Source organism: Phalaenopsis equestris, unplaced genomic scaffold, assembly GCF_001263595.1.
Source record: "Phalaenopsis equestris unplaced genomic scaffold, ASM126359v1 Scaffold000513, whole genome shotgun sequence".
Taxonomy (NCBI): domain Eukaryota; kingdom Viridiplantae; phylum Streptophyta; class Magnoliopsida; order Asparagales; family Orchidaceae; genus Phalaenopsis; species Phalaenopsis equestris.
Window position 1 is genome coordinate 418,617 of NW_018164953.1, and position 19,460 is coordinate 438,076.

The following is a 19,460-nucleotide window of genomic DNA, read 5'->3' on the forward strand; positions in this document are numbered from 1 at the left end:
TCGAGTCTTGGAATCCATCACAATCGGTTGCCAAAACTCTGAAATGGACTCTTGACGATCTGTTGTAAGGGTCAGACAACAGTAGGAGACGTCTTCTGGGCAAAACCAGTACAAAGGAACAATGAACTGGAATCAATAACAGGGTTTCTGGCAGCTTGACCTGTAGTTCTTCTGAAACAGGGAGTTTTATGCAGCAAATTCCATGAGCAAGAAGGTTTTGCTGCAACGATCCAAGGGCAGTGGGCATCACGGACCTACAAGAATGTATTCCGAGGCTAATATAACGAGAACGTTAATATTACCTTCAGGCTGCGGAAATGTGTGGGAGGAAAAGAAAAAAAAAAAGACAATGATCATCTCAATCTGAAGTGAAAACAAGCTGCGCGTACTTGCATTAAGAAAACTTACACTCTTGATTAGGTGATGCGGGTGTGTTGCCGTGGCCAGTTGAACTGGCCAGCTCTTAGGCTGGCTGGACCGATCTAGACATGGTTCGGTTGGACTGGTCCCTTCTCCCTTCTCCTGCGCATTAGAGCGGGATTTATTTCCCGATCCCGTGACCTCCCCTTCCTATTCGAGGCCCTATAATTGCCACTTCCTCCTGCTGCTTCCCTCCTCTTCCTATTCAAGCTTTGCCATAGGGGAACTTTTTCCTATTTTGCATCCCTTACCTTCAAAGTTCTTTCCTCCTCCAAGTCTTGCCTCTTTTTTATACTAATATCAATTATAAATATATGCTTGCTTGCCTAAGATAGGTTAGTTGATTGATTTTTAAATTCAGATTGTCGCTGCCGGCATTCTTTTCTTTGAAGGTTGTATCCGAGGGCGAGGAAATGTTTCGACCGTCCCTCGTCCTAGGTGGTGACCCTCTCCAAGGGTCCGGGCAGTGCTTCGGTTGTAGCTCGAACTCGATGGGACATTTCTCTTAGCATTCTTATATTTTCCTACTGTCGTTATATCTTCCAGCCATCGCCGCCCCTTCCCTCCAGCAACCAATCACCTACTTGCTCTCATCCAACCACCACAGTCCCTCTTCCACTGCTGCCAGCTCTGCTGCTTCCCTCGAGACTTACCAGTTGCTATCTTCCTTGTCGACCACCTCCCAGCAGGCCTTCCTGCTCTTCCCAGCAGTCGTTCCACACTCCTTTAGCCACCACAACCCTCTCCTACTGTCGTCTGCCACTGTAGCCCTCTCCTACCGCCATTGTCACCCTTTAGGCTACCTCCAACTACCACAACCCTCTTTCAGTGGCCAGCCGACCCTTCTGCACCCCCCCCCCACACCCCCCTCCCACATGCCGCAAACTACCGTCTCGCAGCCTCCGTCCTCGTCGTCTCTCGTCAACGTTTGTTTTTGTTTGGTTGTCTTGTTTGTTTGTCGGGTATTTCCTGCTTTCCAAGTGTCGTGTTTGGATCTTCTTTCAGTTCAACAATAATATTTATGGTTTAGGTCGGGTTGTGAGTTTTTTCCTGTATTTATTGGTATCAGAGGTAACCCAACCCTAGTTCTATTCTTGGGTTTCCTAGCATCCACCCTAACACCTAAAATTTTGTTCCTACCACCCAATACCCTCTCCACTGCCACATGTTCCTAAGCCCCCTTGTTGATTCTTAAAATCAACAACCTTCACCCAACTATTTTTACCCTCCCTCACCTCTACTAAAAATTTATCTTTTCTATTCCTAAAGTTTAAATCATGCCATCAAGGAGATCTATGCTAGAGCCTCCTCGGGATGCGATATGGCGAGAGCTCCCTCGTCTTCAGCAGAGGCTTATGGATGTTGAATAGGAAATCCAGTGGAAGATTACTCTTAACCGTAATTTGGAAAGTTGAAGGGAAGAACGAGAAAATATGAAGATGAAGCGGGAAACACAACGTCAGTTCTTACCAACTTACTACCACCAAAAGTTGCGAACTCTAGCTTTCGGAGTAGAGAGACCGCATTACCTAGAGACCCCCCTTGCTTCCATCTAGCAAAATCAATCCATAAGTCTGTCATAGCTAGAAAATGTTGCAATTGCCACGAATTTGGACATGTTGAAGTGTAATGCACAACCAAGGGAGTGATCTACTTCATCGAGCAGGGCTTCATCGAAAAGTTGGTTAAAAACACCCTAGACACTGAAGATCAATTCAAACGAGAATTTTCATCTAATGATGTCTTCCCCCGTGGAACTCCCTTGTTCGTCGATACATCCAATTCCTTTTCCCCATGCGATCAAAAGGAACATGCGACTTTTGATGAGACCGCGGTTCCTGCTCCCCTAGAAGATGAAATATTTTTTGTTGAGACATAAAGGTCACGCATGCCAAAAAATAACGAAATTTAAAATTTTAGTGGATGGTCTTAGTAACGACCAACTGATAGCATCATTGGCGGCTACACTTCCATATGGAGAAACGAAAGGCCAGTGTGAAGCTCTTATTATTGGAACATGATAGAAGATGTCAGTTTTCCAAAACTTAAGGAGTCAGAGGGTAAACTTTAAAGATAATAAGAATCACTCATCAACCAAACTCTTGCAAACAATCTCGCTGAGGCCTAACTTTTCATAGATGAGAAGCAGATGAGATATTTACTTATTTGGAATTTGGCTCGGGAGAGCCTATTTCATTGTGTACCTCTGACTCAGATTATGCCAAACTAGAACAAATCGATACGGAGGTATGCTCGCAATCGGGAAAATCTCCTCGGATGCTTTGGGAACCAGTGTTGTCGCCAGTGGGATCCAGGAAAGGTCGGTGAGAACTAGAAGCTTCGACAGATGAAGTCAAAGTCCCCCCCCCACCCCCCCAAATCCCTGGAGACTGACGCAGGTGCGTTGCCGTAGTTGGCTGAACCGACCGGCACTTAGGCCGGCTAGATTGGTTTGGACAGGGGCCAGTTGGACCGGTACCTGCTCCCGCTCATTAGAGAGGGATTTATCTCCCGATCCCGTGACCTTGCCTTCCTATTCGAGGCCTTGGATTTGCCGCTCCCGCCTCCTTCTTCCCTCTTCTTTCTATTCGAGTGTTGCTATAGGGGAACTCCTTCCTATTTTGCATCCCTTACCTTCATAGTTCTTTCCTCCTTCAAGCCTTGCTTGTTTTACCTACTAACTTCAATTATAAATGTTTTTCTACTTGCCTCGGTTAGGGTAGTTGATTGATTTCTGAATTCAGATTGTCGTTGCCGGCGTTGTTCCATTCGAGGAGTGTATCCAAAGGCGAGGAAATGCTCCGGTTGTCCCTAGTCTTAGGTGGTCACTATCTCCAAGGGTCCCGGTGGTGCTTCGACTGTAGCTCAACCCCGTTGTGACATTTATCTTACCATATTTTTGTTTCCCTGCTGCCGTTCCATCTTCCAGCCATCGCCTGCCCTTCCCTCCTACAGCAAGTCGCTTGCATACTCTCATCCAACCACCATAGCCCCTCTTCCACCGCTGCTAGCCCTGTTGCTTCCCTCGAGACTCCTTACAATCTGTCTTCCTTGTCGACCACCTCTCAGCAGTCCCTTCTGCTCTTCCCAGCAGCCGGCTGACACTCCTCAACCACCAAAGCCTTCTTCTGCTGCTACCTGCCACCGCAGTCCTCTCCTATTGTTGTCTGCTACCCTCCCCAGGCTGCCTCCAGCCACCACAACCCTCTCCTAGTGGCCGGTCGCCCCTTCTGCCACCCCCCTGCCACAGCTCCCTTTCACCAGCCACAAACCATTTTCTCGCCCTTTGTCGTATTTTTTTGTTTGGTTGATGTGCTTGTTTGTCGGGTATTTTCTGTTTTTCAAGTATCGTGTTTGAAACCTCTTTCAGTTCAACAATAATGTTTGTGTTTTGGGTCAGAGTGTGGGTTTTCTTCAGTATCATTAATGTGCAACTATAAATATCCACTTTGTTGAACTTTAGAACTACTATTTAATTAAAAAAAGAGAAAAAAAAACCGTTAGAACTTCTATTTTTCTTGTGCATAGCTGTACTGAATCCGAATAGGATAATGACATAACAAAAATGACAATTATGAAGGGCAACGTTATGGCTTGAAATAACATCAATATGGGTACTGAAGGTGCCACCATGGTAGTTTTTTTAGCATTGTTGTGCATCAAAGTCTAAAATCTGAAATTCACTGTAAGATGGATCATTTATGTTAGTAGAGAACGTCAGGGTTGTTTTCGTTTGCTCTAATAAAATTATGGCAATGGCCTGCTATAGCAAATGTTAGGCTTATGTTGTGCTTACATGTTAGCTAAAGGTAACTGGCGTTCCTTGCACTTTAAATTGCTGCACAAACATTGTTTCATTCCTCTGTTTAGCAGTCTAATGACCTCAACAGCTTGTACTCATATCAATAATTTTTCATGGGTATCTTTCTTTAGCTTAGTGTTTTTCATAATCAAATGTAAGTCTATATAATCTTATTGAATAGTTTTATAATTTCAAATTTCTGATTTCTGATTATGATTGTCACATGTGTATCTTTTTTTAAATTGCACTACTGATTCTTTTGTTTTTATTTTGCACAAGAGAACATGATCATTTGTTTTGAAGAAGTGAACAAAGGAAAGTGCTTGAGAGAGGCTCCGCCCATTGGGAGTAATGAGTATCATATGAAAATGTATGTGCTCTGATGTGCATTTTCATGACTTCTTAATTTTCCTAAAATATTAATGTTGTGATCCTTTTTCCACATTCAAAAGTGATAAATTTTGATTGAATGATTAAAATGATTTCTAATATTTTTAGGTGCGTCTATTTTCTAGACATTGTGCTTGAATCGGTTTCTGAATTTATTGAAGTTGAACCAATTTTGTCACTTAAATGGGGAAAATTGATGAAGTTTTCCATGTTGGAATTTTTATTTTTTAGGATTATTTTTAGTTTGAGTTGATATTAAGTCGTGAGATTGAAGCTAATTATTCCAAGCGTTTCTCTACTGATGTTTTTTTTTTTGTTCAAAATAAATGGAAAACTTGACGACAACAAAATTAATTCATAATTATTAGTCAATAACTAAATTGAACTTAAAAAAAGGGGGATTAAAATGGACTCATCTAATAAGTCTAAAGGTCATTTTGGTCATGAACTTGATAAATTTTGTCGCAAAATAATCTTACAAGAAGATTGAATTTGCATTGAAATTAATTGCGCTGGTTCTTTGGAGGATAATATGTTGTTCTTGATGATCATGTATTTTAATCTTGGAAATATTTAGGCTATCGAAATGGGCTATAGAAGTATAATTAAATCTGGTTAAATACCTTGCAAATCACTTTACAAGCTTGCACTAGTCCTGAACCTGATTTATGAAGATCTTCCCATTAAGGTATGTTTAGTCCCATTTACCATGTTTTTCGCCTTTCATAGACTAAAAGCCTTGAATTAGTCTGAGCTGAAAACGGAATCAGCGAATTACAATGTTGATGAGTGGGCTGTTGGATCCCCAATTTTTGATTAATTTTTTTGATAATTAGGCTTATGAGCTGGCCTTAAGTGTCTGTTTGGGTTAACCCTTTAAGTCCATTCCCATTTATGGAGTTCTATTAGGGCATTTAAGTGACATGACTTACTAAATTGGTAGCTCTGCCCTTTAGCATCTCTATGAAAGAGCATCCATGTAATTTTTTTCAATCCTCATCGAGGACTCCATCTCAACCTTGGCATCCTTGGCTTGCATCTTCTCGTCCATCAAGGACTTTGTTCTGGACACTATCTAAAGTAGATCAGCAGCGAAGCTAGCCCGCAACTCCTTGGTAAATGGGACCACATACCTGGCGACTTCGTCGTCAACTGACGATGACCTCTCACTAGATCAGAGTGTTGTGCTCGTAAACAAATCCTTGTGAGTCGAAGGCGTAGACCCTCCCCTTCTTTCTCCCCTCGAGAACTCCTTCCAAATCTTCAAGGCTGATCATTTGAGCTACCAACTCATGCTAGGGTCTGACTTTAGGCATTCTTTAGGTGGGCATACTCATTCTACAGAAGATTATAAAGGGTAACTAACTTTGAAATTAAATTATAAATAAATAAAAAATATTATTCAACTTACGTGGATACGCCGAGATCTGTCATCAACCCACTGCCGATCCGATTGTTTCAACTTAGCAGCGATGGGCTTTTGTCCAAGCATCTGTCTCTGTTAACTTATAAAAATGTTTTAAGAAAAAAAAATTATATAAACTAATTTAATACACTGAATAAATCTTATCATCTTCAGTTTGGGGAGCCAAGCCTCCGGTGTGTGAGGAGGTACCCATGCCCTTATAGTTCGAAGTCTGATTGTGTTGTATTGTCTTCTGAGAGGTCTAAGTTTTGGACAACTCCACCCAGACATTCTCCCTTATTCAAATGGGTCTCTAGTTTTTCTTGTAGTAATCAGTGAGCATATCTCGCAAAGCGGGTTTGCCATCAGGTCTAGAAATTCTTGGGGATGTACTGATGATGATGAGCTTCTCACTAGAGGTGTTTTTCTAAAATAAATATCAAATAATGTTTGTTATTATAAAAATATAATTTGGATTATAATTGTAAATCAAAGTTGTTTAATTTTATCTCGAACTCCCTGAGCCACTTGTCTTGAATTTCAGTTGGAATCTTCCATGATCGATACGAAGTATCATGCATACTCTTGATGATCTCCGTAATCTTGTAACGGGCCGCTTGGATGGATGAATCATTAAAAACATATTAGCTATATATGTAATATAAAAATAATTTCAATCACAATAATTTAAATTATTCATGAATCTTCATTTTGCTCGATGGACAACCGTCTTGAGGTGTCCACCGCAATAGGTTCGATAGGAGCCAAGGGGCCTATCTTGAAGGGGAACTGAGGTGATAGTGTTGTGGGAGTTGTTGGGGTGTGGAAGGCTTGTAACCGAGCAACGAGCCTGATGGGCGTTGATATGGCGGTCGAAGTGGTGATCGTCACAGTCGTGCTTGTCTATATAGTGGGCTGTGAAATTGTCTACTTCTTCCTCTGGAAGAAGCTAGAGACAACTACCCTCTAAGGACCCTGATCATCACTGCCACCTGAAACCATTTGTAAAAAGAAAAAATAAATTAATCAAAAGAATCATATGCAAAAAATAATAGAAGTAAAACCAAAAAATAAAAAAAAATAATAAGAAGAAACAACATAAGTATATGTATGAAATATGATAAGTGCAAAAAAATGAAACCTACAATTACTTGAAATAAAAATAGAAAGAAATTAAAAGCTAGAACTACTCACCCATTTCATTCTATTCATCGAATGAGTGAGTAAATATGGAGCTTAAAATTTTCTTGTTTATATCATCATCAGACTCGTTCACAACATGTGTAATTTGTTCATATACACTAGTAATATCCTCCATGGTAATCCCTGCTTAATAGAATCAATGGGAATATAAAATTTTAATATTTCCTGCTCCTGATGAGCAAGTTCAGGAATACTTTGGCTCAATAGTTGTTCTAGGTTAGTCTTGATGACTACTGCTTAATCAAATGTCTCTTGCTCTACCAAGGTATCTAAAGTAATTTACCTAACTGGCTTGATGTGCTAGAATAAATTGATCAAATTTGATATATGTTCTGCTTATTTTAACTTCAGTGATGTCACATGTTTGGTATGTTCTTGTTTATTGATTAGGAACATGATCAAGTTAATTAAGTTAAATAAGCATGCACTGTGTTCAATAGATTTCGGAAACTGTGATTGCACTTTTTTTTAATGAATTCTATAGTAGTCTTTCTCATTATCATAATATATATTTCTTTTAGCATAAGCACTAAAATTATTTATCTTTTGTCATTCAGGTTAGAAACTTTTGTGAAAACTGTAGCCATTCCCATCAAATATTAATCACACATTCACGCTGGAAGTGGACCGTCATGCTAGGTTTATTAAGTGTTGATCCCTAAATTTATTGTTTTGATTATGAACTCATTTAAAGCATCAAGAGACATGTAATTTGAGTGTTCAATTTACGTACTCGTTAAATAATGAGTTAGTGGAACTTATACATATTTGAATTGCGTTGGGAACTCTATGTTGATCTTTTAATTGATAATACTCTTGTCCTCAATGTTTAACAAACTCACAAATAACTTTGCCCATGAATTAAAATGTTGTAATATGATGAATATAACACTTATATTATTAATATGAACTACTAAATATTATGCGTCTTTGTCGATCAAATAAATGTCGCTGATTTTTTATTTAGGATTTAATTTAATTTAATTATGGATATATATGTGATTATAACTTTATAAAAGAGTATTTTTAACTTTGGAAAATAATGTTTTAATTTAATTTATATATGCCTATAATTTGGGAAAATAATATTATTTTAATTTAGAAAAGTGAGACCGAATGGACCTCATATATTTGATAGTTTAGATGGTTGAGCACGATACCACAAATAGTACGTTATCCTGAATGATAAATATATCATTTGTTAGTAGGCTTAACCACCTAAATTAAATAATTTGTGACGTCCATATGGTCTGCTAAACTTTTTTTTATAAGCCGACAAGTTCCCTTATTTTATACTGGAGATTAAATAAGGTTTACATTAAGCTTGATTCTTAAGTTCCTTATAGAGATAAGTCGCTATAGTTAATTACATCTTAGGCAATTGAAATCACATAAGAAGACTTAATTAAGATTAGTGGTTCTGTCCTCAAGATTTTAAAGTTTCGGTTCCCAATATTGGACATAGGAAAATCAAAAGGGAAGAGCTCAAAATAGGAACAATTATTTTTAAGAGTAAAAGGAGTGAAAGGTAGGAGATGTCACAGATCCGAGAGGAAACCCTAGTGACTTCCCAACTATCCTACTTTTAGGCTTTAACTTTGAAGAGATGTTATATGATGTTTCATCCCTCAAATTTTATTTTTTATGACTTACACTCGCTCGATACCCGATCATGCAAATGACCTAGGGAGACAGAAGGATTTATGTTCTACCGAACGACGACCTCGGAATCCTAAAGAGAATTAGGACTTGTAATGCACAATAGAGTGGTGCAAATGTCTAAAACGGAAGTGAGGATTTATGTTGCACCAAGCGGGCTAACTCGAAGTCCTATGAGTTTGTTATTTATTCTATGAAGATTTCAACTGAGGATCGTTTTTCACTTTGTTGTTGCGGTCTCGATCGTCGCCCTCCACCCGCTTGCTTCCTTGTTCCGCTTCTTAGAAAGGATACTCCAAGCTCCTTAACATACGGTCATAGGCTCAGGGTTTTGGTGTGTATATATATACAGTTGTTAGGTTAGTGGCTCGCCAGAGGGGGTGCCTCTTAAGCCGGGTGTCCTACTATCCTCTATCTTAAAGGTCTGTCGGCACTATTTTGGTTGGGGGAGTTGCCCGTAAGAATCTGTCGGTCACCGGAATCGAAATCTCGTCGCTTCGGAAAGACGTTTTAATTTACATATAGATTTAAGTTTTGAAAAATATGAAATCAAACTGACCCAATATTTTTCATAGTTTAAATGAAAGAGCATTGTACCTAAAATCCTATATCCATCGCGAAGGATAAGCACAAGACTTGAGGATGAGTCGATCAAATAAACTAAAAAATATATGATGTCCGTTTGGTCTGCGAAACCGTTTTATTTGCTGACAATTTTCCCTATTTAATATGAAAAATTAAATAGGGTTTATATTAAACTGGGTTCGTAAAAGCTTCCTATAAGGGCAATCCCCTATAGTTAATTACATCTTAAATGGCTGAAGTCACCTAAGAAAATTCTCGATAAAAATCAGGAAATTGTTTTCAAAGAGGTCAAAAGGATAAGACTTTTCAACGAAATCGGACAAAAAATGTGCAAAGGGGAATAATTCAAACTTGGAATATTTATTATAGAATCCAAAAGAATAAGAATTAGGGGATGCCACATATCCGAATGAGAAGCTCGGTGACTTCCCAATTTACCCTATAGTTTGGCTTCAGTTTCGAGGAGGAAATATTCAAGTGTTTTATCCTGTCAATTTTATTTACTTAGGGCTTACATTCGTGTGAAACAATCACACAAATAGTTTGGAAGATATGTGGAAGATATGAGGATTATATGAGGATTTAGGTCGTGACGGACGACAACCTCGGAATCTTAAGACGAGTTAGGGCTTAGAATGTATCGTAGAGCCATACAAATGCCTAAAGATAAGTTGATGATTTATGTTGCATAAGCAAACAATCTCGAAATCCTATAGATTGTTGTTTTAACTTCTAAGGAAGGAATGGTTTAACTGGTGTAGACATGTTCTGCTGTTGAAGATGGCTGTGCTGCCCACATTGCTAGTTCCAAGCTTCTTGTCGTGACGAGTTTAAGTTTTCTAGGGTGTCAGGTTATGATGTCAAATTAAGGGGCCCTCTGGTTGTAGTCCTTTAAACATTTTATGAGAGGCATGTTGAAGTTGTACTGTGTATGGAACAACAGTAGAATGTGTAGCACCGGAGAACAGTAGATTATGCAGTGAAAAAAGAACAGTATAACATGCGATGTAAATAAAAAGGTAAAAGATACAGCAAGAAAGTGACAGTAAGAAAGTAGCATGCTGTAACACAAAGCAAACCTATATACGTGAGAGATCTGTTGTTCCTTAGATGTAGTTGATGCAACAAGTACAAATAGAACAAACTGAAATGCATCATATAAACGAAAGCAAAAGAAGAAAAAAAACGTCACTTGGAAAACTCGAGAAAGAACGATAAATGTCCCACGATGAAAAATTCGGGAAAAATCAACGAATAATCCATGATGAAAAGCTCGAGAAAATTAACGAGTAACAATTCAAATAAAATCCTCAAAACCTCCGAAAAATCCCGGAGAAAAAATCACGAGTGATTTATCCAAAAATTTTGATAAAACATATGAAAAATTCTGAAAAGAGGGGACCGCAAGCACTCGGGTAGGGCTAGGCTCAGATATATATTTGTACTCGAGGGTCGTCGAATGCTACTCGGTTATCCGGATGTATAAAACCCGTCACTTGACTAGAAGGGTGTCCTACTGAACATAATTTAGGAGGGTATTCCTTGGCCCAAACAGGTAATCAACAGGTGGACAACCAATTTTTTTAAATGTATTTAAAATTTATATTTTTAGCATGCACATAAGTTTCAAATATACAAAAGTGGGTTGTATCAATTTTGTTTATAGCAAAAAAAAAATTATGTAGTTGTCCACAAGTCGATCACACTGTCGGGCGTAAGATTACCAACAACCTAAGAATGTATGGGTCAACTCCCGTTAGTCTTATGTCGGTGAATGATATTACATCCTACGGTTCACCAGACCCGTAGGGGTGTCCCGATGTCGTAGGATGGAATATCATTCCGCTCTACTACCGGTGTGCCTTTTTCATCACCGCCCTAAGCCCAGGACAAAACCGACCTACTTGCTACCTTGTTTGATGGTTTCACGTATAGCAAAAGGTTGTACGTGGACACTTATGTATCAGATATAAGCATCAAAAACCAAACCAAGAAGCAAGGAAAAAAAAAAGAACAAAAATGAGGTGAGAGAGAGGAGGCACTGATCCACCTAAAACACCGAAAAGATGGAGGATGAATCAGTTCTCAAAACTCAAGACGAAAAGACTTGAAAAAGTAGGGCTCAAGGTCCTTGAATCAATCCAAAAGGATGTCATTTTCTCGCTTTATTAGAATTGGATCAACCCAAGGAGGGTGTCCTTTCGAAATCCTGTTTCGAACGAGTCGAAACGGGCTCGAACCGACACGACGATCGCCCACAAATGACCTCCCTTACATCGGTGTCAATCCTCCAAAAATATCTTCCATAGGCTCAATTTGACTCAACCGAATACTCTCCAAAATAGGACTTAGGAATCTTCCAAAATTCATAAATTGAATAAAAGGAAAATGACCTGAGGGAAACCACCACTAGCATTTCCAAACCCATATCAAAATTAAGGTTTCCCAACTTCCAAATTAACCAATGGCCTCATATATCAAATGAACATAGAACCTTCCAATAAAATCAAATAAATGCTCACGGCCAGGGTCAGTAGAAGAGAGGAGGCAGCCACCAAGGCTTTCAGTCAAGGCAGCCCAAAGAACAAAAGAGGCTCACGGCCAAAGCAACTCAAGGCACAATAACCCATGGCACAAAAAGGCTCACGCCTAAGGTAAGAAACATGGCCAAAAGAGGCTCACGGCCAACGCAACCCAAGGCACAAACAGAGGCAACCCATATCAATTACTTGGGGACTTTTGATATACATAAGAGGGTGCAAAACATAACCATCATTTTGAGATGACTAATTTAATCCACCAACAATCATCCAGGTAGTTCAAGTCCAACAAGAAGGACTAAATCCAATTAAGGGTCCTTCAGTATGTCTCACGAGTAGGGATAGGAAGCAGCTCAGGACAGCCACCAAGCCTTTCTACTAGGGACAAATATAAAGCACAAACATTGACTCTCGGGTAGGAACTAAAGCCAGTAAAATCACACCCAATTTACCTCTCGGGTAGGGGCTAAGGCAAGCAAAAATCAAACCCAAACTACCTCTCAAGCAGGGGCAGAACGAGACAAAACCGAGCTCCCAACCAGAGTAAAACCGAGCAGCTAGAGTAAAACCGAGCCCCTAGCAGGGGTTAAAGCAAATAAAACCGCATCCTCCCACAACTCTTGAGCAGGGGCAAGAACAAATGCCAAAACAGGCTTTCGGATAGGAGCTAAGGCCAGCAAACCGAACCCCCAAACAAAGCCAAACCGAAGGCCCATAAGTAAAGTTCAAGCAGTTAGGACAAAGCTTCAACAAAAACCAAAAACCAAGTCTCAACAGAACCCAACCTCCAACCCTTCCAAGGTGAGAATCGAGCTCCAGTAGAGACCAAACCCAAACTTTGAAGGCTAACAAATGAAACCATAATAGCAAATCTACACCCAACCACCTTATAATGAAACCGAGCACCAACAGAGGTCAAAACCGAGCCCCTCAAAATCAGCAGGGAGCCCCAAAGCCTCAACAAAAATCAGAAAGACCAAACTTCAATAAAACTTGACTTCTCATACCCCTAAGGCGAATACCAAGCCATTCAAGGGTTAAAGGATACCCACATGCATTTAAAGCATCAAAATACATGGCCACGTTATGTTTCAAGCTAGAACAGCTATAGAAACCTTCCAAATTAAGGTGAATTTCTTCATAGCATACGCTTTGAGAAAAAAAGAAACTGTGACATGTCAAAGCCAAACCCTTCTCATGCATCAAAGGCCAAATAAATTCTCCAATATCTCATGCTAGGTAAGAATAAATGAGAGGCTTCATGATTCATGTTCTAACATGCTTGCAAGAGGAATTAACATTATCTCAAAGCCGCATTTTAATATTTCCAATTTGTCTTGAACAAAAAGAAAAGAGAGGAGCTAATAACATGCTATACTTTCACCACCTTAAGCTTTCACATGCTATACTTTCACCACCTTAAGCAAATAATCAAACCTGACTCCTAGAACATGCTCACATTTCTATTTTTCACATGTTGAAGTGACAAATATTTCAAAATATAGGTGCAACACTAGGTTAGCATGCTGTACTATTCAACCGAACAATCTTCAATGGCTCGGCAGAGAGAAAACCGAAAAAAAGAGGCAAGACACGGGGGAAGAAGGTACCTCATTGAAGCAAAAAAAAAGCAACACACAAACTTTAAAGGCACTCCTCAACTTCAACTTTTCCTCCAACACTAAGAGGAAGCCGACCCGAGCACAGAAAGCTAAAGAAGTGAGAAAAGAAAATGACAGAGTTTTCCATCCCTCAGAGATTTTTCGGCCCTTTGAAACGCACCAAACGAAAGCCTCATATATACCAAAAAAGGAGAAGGAATGATTAAGAAATCACATATGGCTCGAGAGATCGAGAGAGGAAGAGGATTAGATTCTCGCAGAGGATACGATCTGCGGCAGAGAAGATCGAACTCAAAACGCAGAAGATAAAATACGAGGGATGGGCGTCTGCGAGATTTATCTCGCGTGCGAGTGGCGAACGCGGGAACGAATCCCTCCAACGACACGAAGGAGCGGGTCATGCAACAGAAAGTGCCAATCTAGGGCTGAGGCAGGCCCACGGGTTCGAGAGAATGAGGCTGGGAGGGAGGAGATAGATTTAGGTTATAAATAATAATAATGATAATAATAATATTATTATTATTATAATTATACCTAAATTACGCATCTTTCCTTAGACACGTCGTTAGAATGAAACGAACGTCCCCTTTTAGACACAAAATCGGTGTTCTGGACGCGTCGACGCAGTCCGTTTCGTCAATCGGAGTTGTTTAGGCAACCTCGTCGACGATCGGGACAAAAAAGCGCAGCGACCCGGGGCGCGGTTCGAGCTCAATCAAACAGGACGGCGAAGAGCACGACGGCGTCAGATCAACGCGTACAGTCATTCTTAAGGCCAACAGTTCTATAGGGATGCTCCTTGAGCTTCCTCACAGTAGCCCCACCTAGGTGCTAGAGATCAAAACTACTCTGCGGAACTTCAAGTCGAGTGAAGAAAAGCTCGAAATTTCTAACGGGGAGAGCTCCTTTGCTAGTTTTGTAGGAGTAGTCGATAGGAAAGTCCTACGACTAGATCCTACTCAATCAAAAGTGAGGTCAACAATAAACAGTGACGTCGCAATTATGAATTATATGTATATGCAGTAAAGTGCGGTAAATAAAGAAAGGCAGTACAATGTGCAGTACAGACAATAAAATACAGTAAATATAAAATAAACCTATGTATCTGACGGGTGTGCTGCTCCTGTAAACAATAAACAGTGACGTCACAAGTATAAATTATATGTATATGCAGTAAAGTGCGGTAAATAAAGAAAGGTGGTACAATGTGCAGTACAGACAATAAAATGCAGTAAATATAAAATAAACCTCTGTACCTGGTGGGTCTGCTGCTCCTGTAAATGGGGTCGGTGTCGCAGGTGAAAGTAAACAAGTTTAGTGGAAGGTGGCAAGCATGCATTTATATAAATAGAAATGAATAGCAAAAACATCACCTGGAAATCTTGAGGAAAGCCACAAATGACCCATGGTAACTCGAAGAAAATCCGAAGGAAATCACGAATTATTTACAAAGACTCCAATAAAACAGTATGAAACGTACGAAAAATCCAAGGAAAGAAAAAAAAAACGGTAAGAATGCAAGTCTCCTCGCTAGTTTAGTATCGATGAATAATATTATCATCCTACATTTTCATCGGGTCCCTGAGACAGGTCTCGATGTCGTAGGATGCAATATTATTCCGCTCTACCACTGGATGTTTTTGTCATCACTGCCTTAAATCACAAAAAAGATCGTCCAACTTATGACATTGCTTGATTTTTCATATATAATCACAACTATAGATGCACGCTTATGCTTCAGACATAAACACCAAAACCAAACCAAAAAGCAAGGAAAGAGAACTGAAAAGAAATAAATAAAAAGGAAGCGGACTAACCCACCTCTAAAACTAGTATAAGGAGGAGACCAAAACAAGAGGGTTAGCCTAGAAAATTTAGCCAATAAAACACTTCAAATAGCAAAATGAGTACACTCATCAATATCTAGCTCTTTTCCAAACCGCCGGTGTAACAATTCAAAGGGTAACATCTCCGGAAGATACATTTTAGGGGATTCCAAGTTGCTCATAATTCAATCCAAACCTGCTCAAAAGCCGCACTTCGAATGAAACCCAAATTACAACTAAACTCTCCCAACAAATATCAAAAGGGCCTTGCATTGCTGTCAATCTAACCCAAAGAACTTGGCATTGAAAACTCCTTCCAAACATCAAGCAAACAGCTCTCGAAGAAGGCACTCGAATTCCCCGAAACCACGAAGATTAAAGCATTTAAACTCACCCTAAGGTCAGCCAATTAGGGGTAGTGGTGGCTAAGAGGACCACCAAACTCAATACAAAAGAACCCAAATAGCTGATCTCGGGTAGAGGCAGCAAAAGCACCATCAAAACCAACACAAAAGAACCCACATGCCAGATTTCAGGTAGGGGCACCAAGGGCACCACCCGAGCACCACACGAAACCAACACAAAAGAACCCAACCAGCAGATGTCGTGCAAGTGCAGCAAGGGAACCACCAAAATCGACACAATAGAGCCCAGCTAGCAGGTTTCAGATAAGGGGCAACAGTCAAACAACCCACAACAACACAGGGAGTACCAACCGACAAGCTTTGGATAAAGGGGCAGCAAAGCAAACAATCCACATCTGCAGGGAGTACCAATCAACAGGTTATGTGTGAAGACAGCAGAGGAAATAACCCAGAAAAACGCGGGGGAGCACCAGCAAGGGTTTCGAGTAGAGCTAGCTTGGAAAACACCCAAAACATACGCAGGGAAGCACCAACAAGGCTCTTGAACAGGTTAGCAACATAGGAGAAACAAAACAAAATTCCAAAAGCTCCAAAGCAAAAAAAGGGTAACCACCTGCATATGTCTCATGTCTCAAATAGAGGAGCAACAACTAAACCTCAAAGCAACAAGTGATCAATTTCGTAACCATGCTAAAACCTTTTCGTAAAACTAAAGCTAGGGAATCTACAAAACCAAACCAAGCCAATTCCATAAAGCCGAAGCCGCCAACTCCATAAAACTGAACCGAATGAGCTCATAAAGCCGAGATCACAAGGCTCCACAAAATCAAACTAAACCAGCTCAAAATTGCACACCCCAACAAGTCCAAAATACCAATGCCGAGTATATAAGACTGAAACAACATTCATACTTCATAGCAACTAAAAAAAGGTGGATGGCATAAACATACAGGTGTAATAAGAACAAAAAGAAATCTTCACATTGTATAATACTTGAATCATTGCCACTTATAAGTCTAACACCCTTAGCTAAGCAAAAAGAATGAAGTAATTAAATCAGACTCAACAGAATTGCTAAAGGCCTAACCATCCATGGCAATTTAATTGATGGTAATTTCGAAAGGAGATTTCAGGTAAGGCAAACAAGCTTATATATATTTTTGAAGTTAAATCCTGCTCAAGGCCTTTTATTTCCCCGAGTCTATTCAGCCTCTGTCGAGCAAAAAAGAAGAGCAGAAAGGAGAGAAATTACCTTGGTTCAGCCTTTTGAAAGAAACAAAAGGGAAGCCACATAACTCCCAAGCACTAAGCCCATAAGCACTAAGTCTTAGCCGCGCAGAAATTTTAGCAGAACATCCTTTCGACTTTAGATTTTCGTAACCCCTTCATGAGCAACCCCCCCCCCCCCCCCCCCGCCCCCCCCCCCCCCCCCCCCCCCCCCCCCCCCCCCCCCCCCCCCCCCCGGAGCGTAGTCGTATCATTGATGGATGTCGGCGGATCGCAGAGCCTAGCTAATTCAGGGAAACGAGCGTAGAAGGCTCTGGTAACCACAAACATGCCGCAAAGGGAAGCTACAAAGTAAATCGACATACGGTCGTGTGGGTCAAAGGGGACGAACGCTTCAAACGCATAGGGAGACGAAGCTTCGTGCAGAGTAACTCAAGGAGTCACCTCGATGAGGTGTGGAGGGAACGCTAGGGCACAGGCGACCGGAACACAAAAGCCTAAGTCATGGCGTGTGCAGGTGAGCCCTGTGAGCCGAGAAGCTAGGGATTTAGAAAAAAGGGAATTCATTTTTTCATTTTCATTTTTTTTCTTTTTAATTTTATTTATATTTAATATTTAAAACCTCCATATTTGCGCGCTTTCTACTTGCGCTTGAAGCCATTTCGAGATGGGAGTCCCTCCTAACTAAAGTCGATGCTCCGGATGCATCAGCGCAGTCCGTTTCATCATCCGGGTTCATTCGGACAACCCAGTCGACGACCGGGCTGAAAACACGTCAAATTCTATTTTCTCAAAATTTTATTCTGTTATCGATTATTCCAACAATTGATTCAAGTTTGGTCAATCGTGAAGCCTTCTACGGGTGCAGATGACGTGAATTTCGATATTTATGTGCAACGAGCATCCAAATTGTGGTATTCGCGCATCATGAGAGTGCGCGGAAGTCACGATGGGTTTCCTAAGGCTTTAAATCATATGAGTACTCGACTTGAGTTTTGTTACGTTGGTTTTAATCGACTCAACCAAATGTTGGGTGTTTAGAACCATTTATATGAAACTGTAAGGAGTCAAGAAGTGGCTCAAATTTCTAGTTGGTGTGGGTCCTTGACTAGTCCTTTAAGAGAGGTCCTAAGTCTAGACCCTTGGCTCCAAAGAGAAGGAGACACGTCACCAAAAATGAAGTCAACAGTCTTAATCAAGAAATGATTGAGTTCGAAAGGTGATAGACAATCACTGCTCGAAGTTTCTTGTCCTTGAGGTAACGTGCAGTACGTCTTCTTGATGCCTCACCTAATTGTTGAAATATAGAAATCATAGGCTGTGAAAACACCACACTTATTGTTTGATCTATTGGTCATGGTTGCTCAAAGTAATATGAGCAAAAAATAATTCTCCTGTAAGAATTTTTCCCTCAAATTGGTCCTTTAAGCCATGCTTTATTTTTTACTGTTTTGATTTTATTCAAAAATCTATAATAATATTAATGATTTAGTGTGATATGATAATAATTCTTTGTTAATTATAATATTAGATATTTGGAAGTCATATTTTTCAATTGGATACATCCATCAGTACTGTATTGTGGCCCCTACTATAACCTCATAAAATAGATGTATGAGTTGCTCCATCAAGTCAATAGAATTAGAATAAAATATTGGCTCAAGTTTGCACAATGTCACTAGAATACTCACTTTAAATTGTCTCAATACATCTACTTTCAAATGAACTGCACATAAATCATTAAAGAATGCATTGATTTCAAATAATGGATTGAATATCTGATTTGGCTGAGCTCTAAATGCAACAAGATAACAAATATTGCAAGAAAAATTGACAATCATAAATTTTCATGCCAATTACCTTCTTTTCTCCCAAGTCGATACAATGACTCAAATTACATACGGACCCGCTAGAGAACTTTAGAAATTATAATAATTGATAAATAGTTCTTCACTGATTTGATATTTGGCTTTATGCTTTATTTGGTAGTGTTGGGAAATATGCATACCTAGCACACATCTTCTGTGTTTACATACCACACACCTAAACTTTCATACTTACAAAAATAATCAATTTTTTACTAGACAAAAAAAAAAACTTATTTATTTACACATCATACCGAAACTTTCATACTTACACATAGCACTCAAATCTTTAAAGTCACACTAAAAATAACAAATTTGAACCTTTTTAAAATTAATGAAATACACATTTTCATCCTTATGTTTAAAGCACCAAATTGCTATTTATGTAAATATGAAAGTTTAAGTGTGTGGTATGTAAATACAGAAGATGTGTGCTAGGTATTGTCGGCACAAAAAAGTTGTTTGGGGGTCGTCCGTAAGAAGCTGTCGGCAGCCGGAATTGAAATCCCATCGTCCGCTTCGGAAGGACATTTTAATTTACGTATATATAT

At 39.7% G+C, this 19,460-nt stretch overlaps 1 protein-coding gene across 9 annotated transcripts in view; it reads left to right on the plus strand.

Moving 5' to 3' along the window:
* Positions 1 to 19,460, plus strand: part of LOC110028503 — a 152,193-nt gene that overhangs the window by 82,936 nt on the left and 49,797 nt on the right. For all 9 annotated transcript variants that reach the window (XR_002294429.1, XR_002294428.1, XR_002294431.1 and 6 more), the window contains exon 13: positions 4,502 to 4,592. Coding sequence is in view for 3 of the 9 variants with exons in the window: in XM_020730376.1 (XP_020586035.1) it covers positions 4,502 to 4,592 (91 nt within the window). In the remaining 6 variants the exon portion in view is untranslated. The remainder of the gene's footprint in view (positions 1 to 4,501; positions 4,593 to 19,460) is intronic.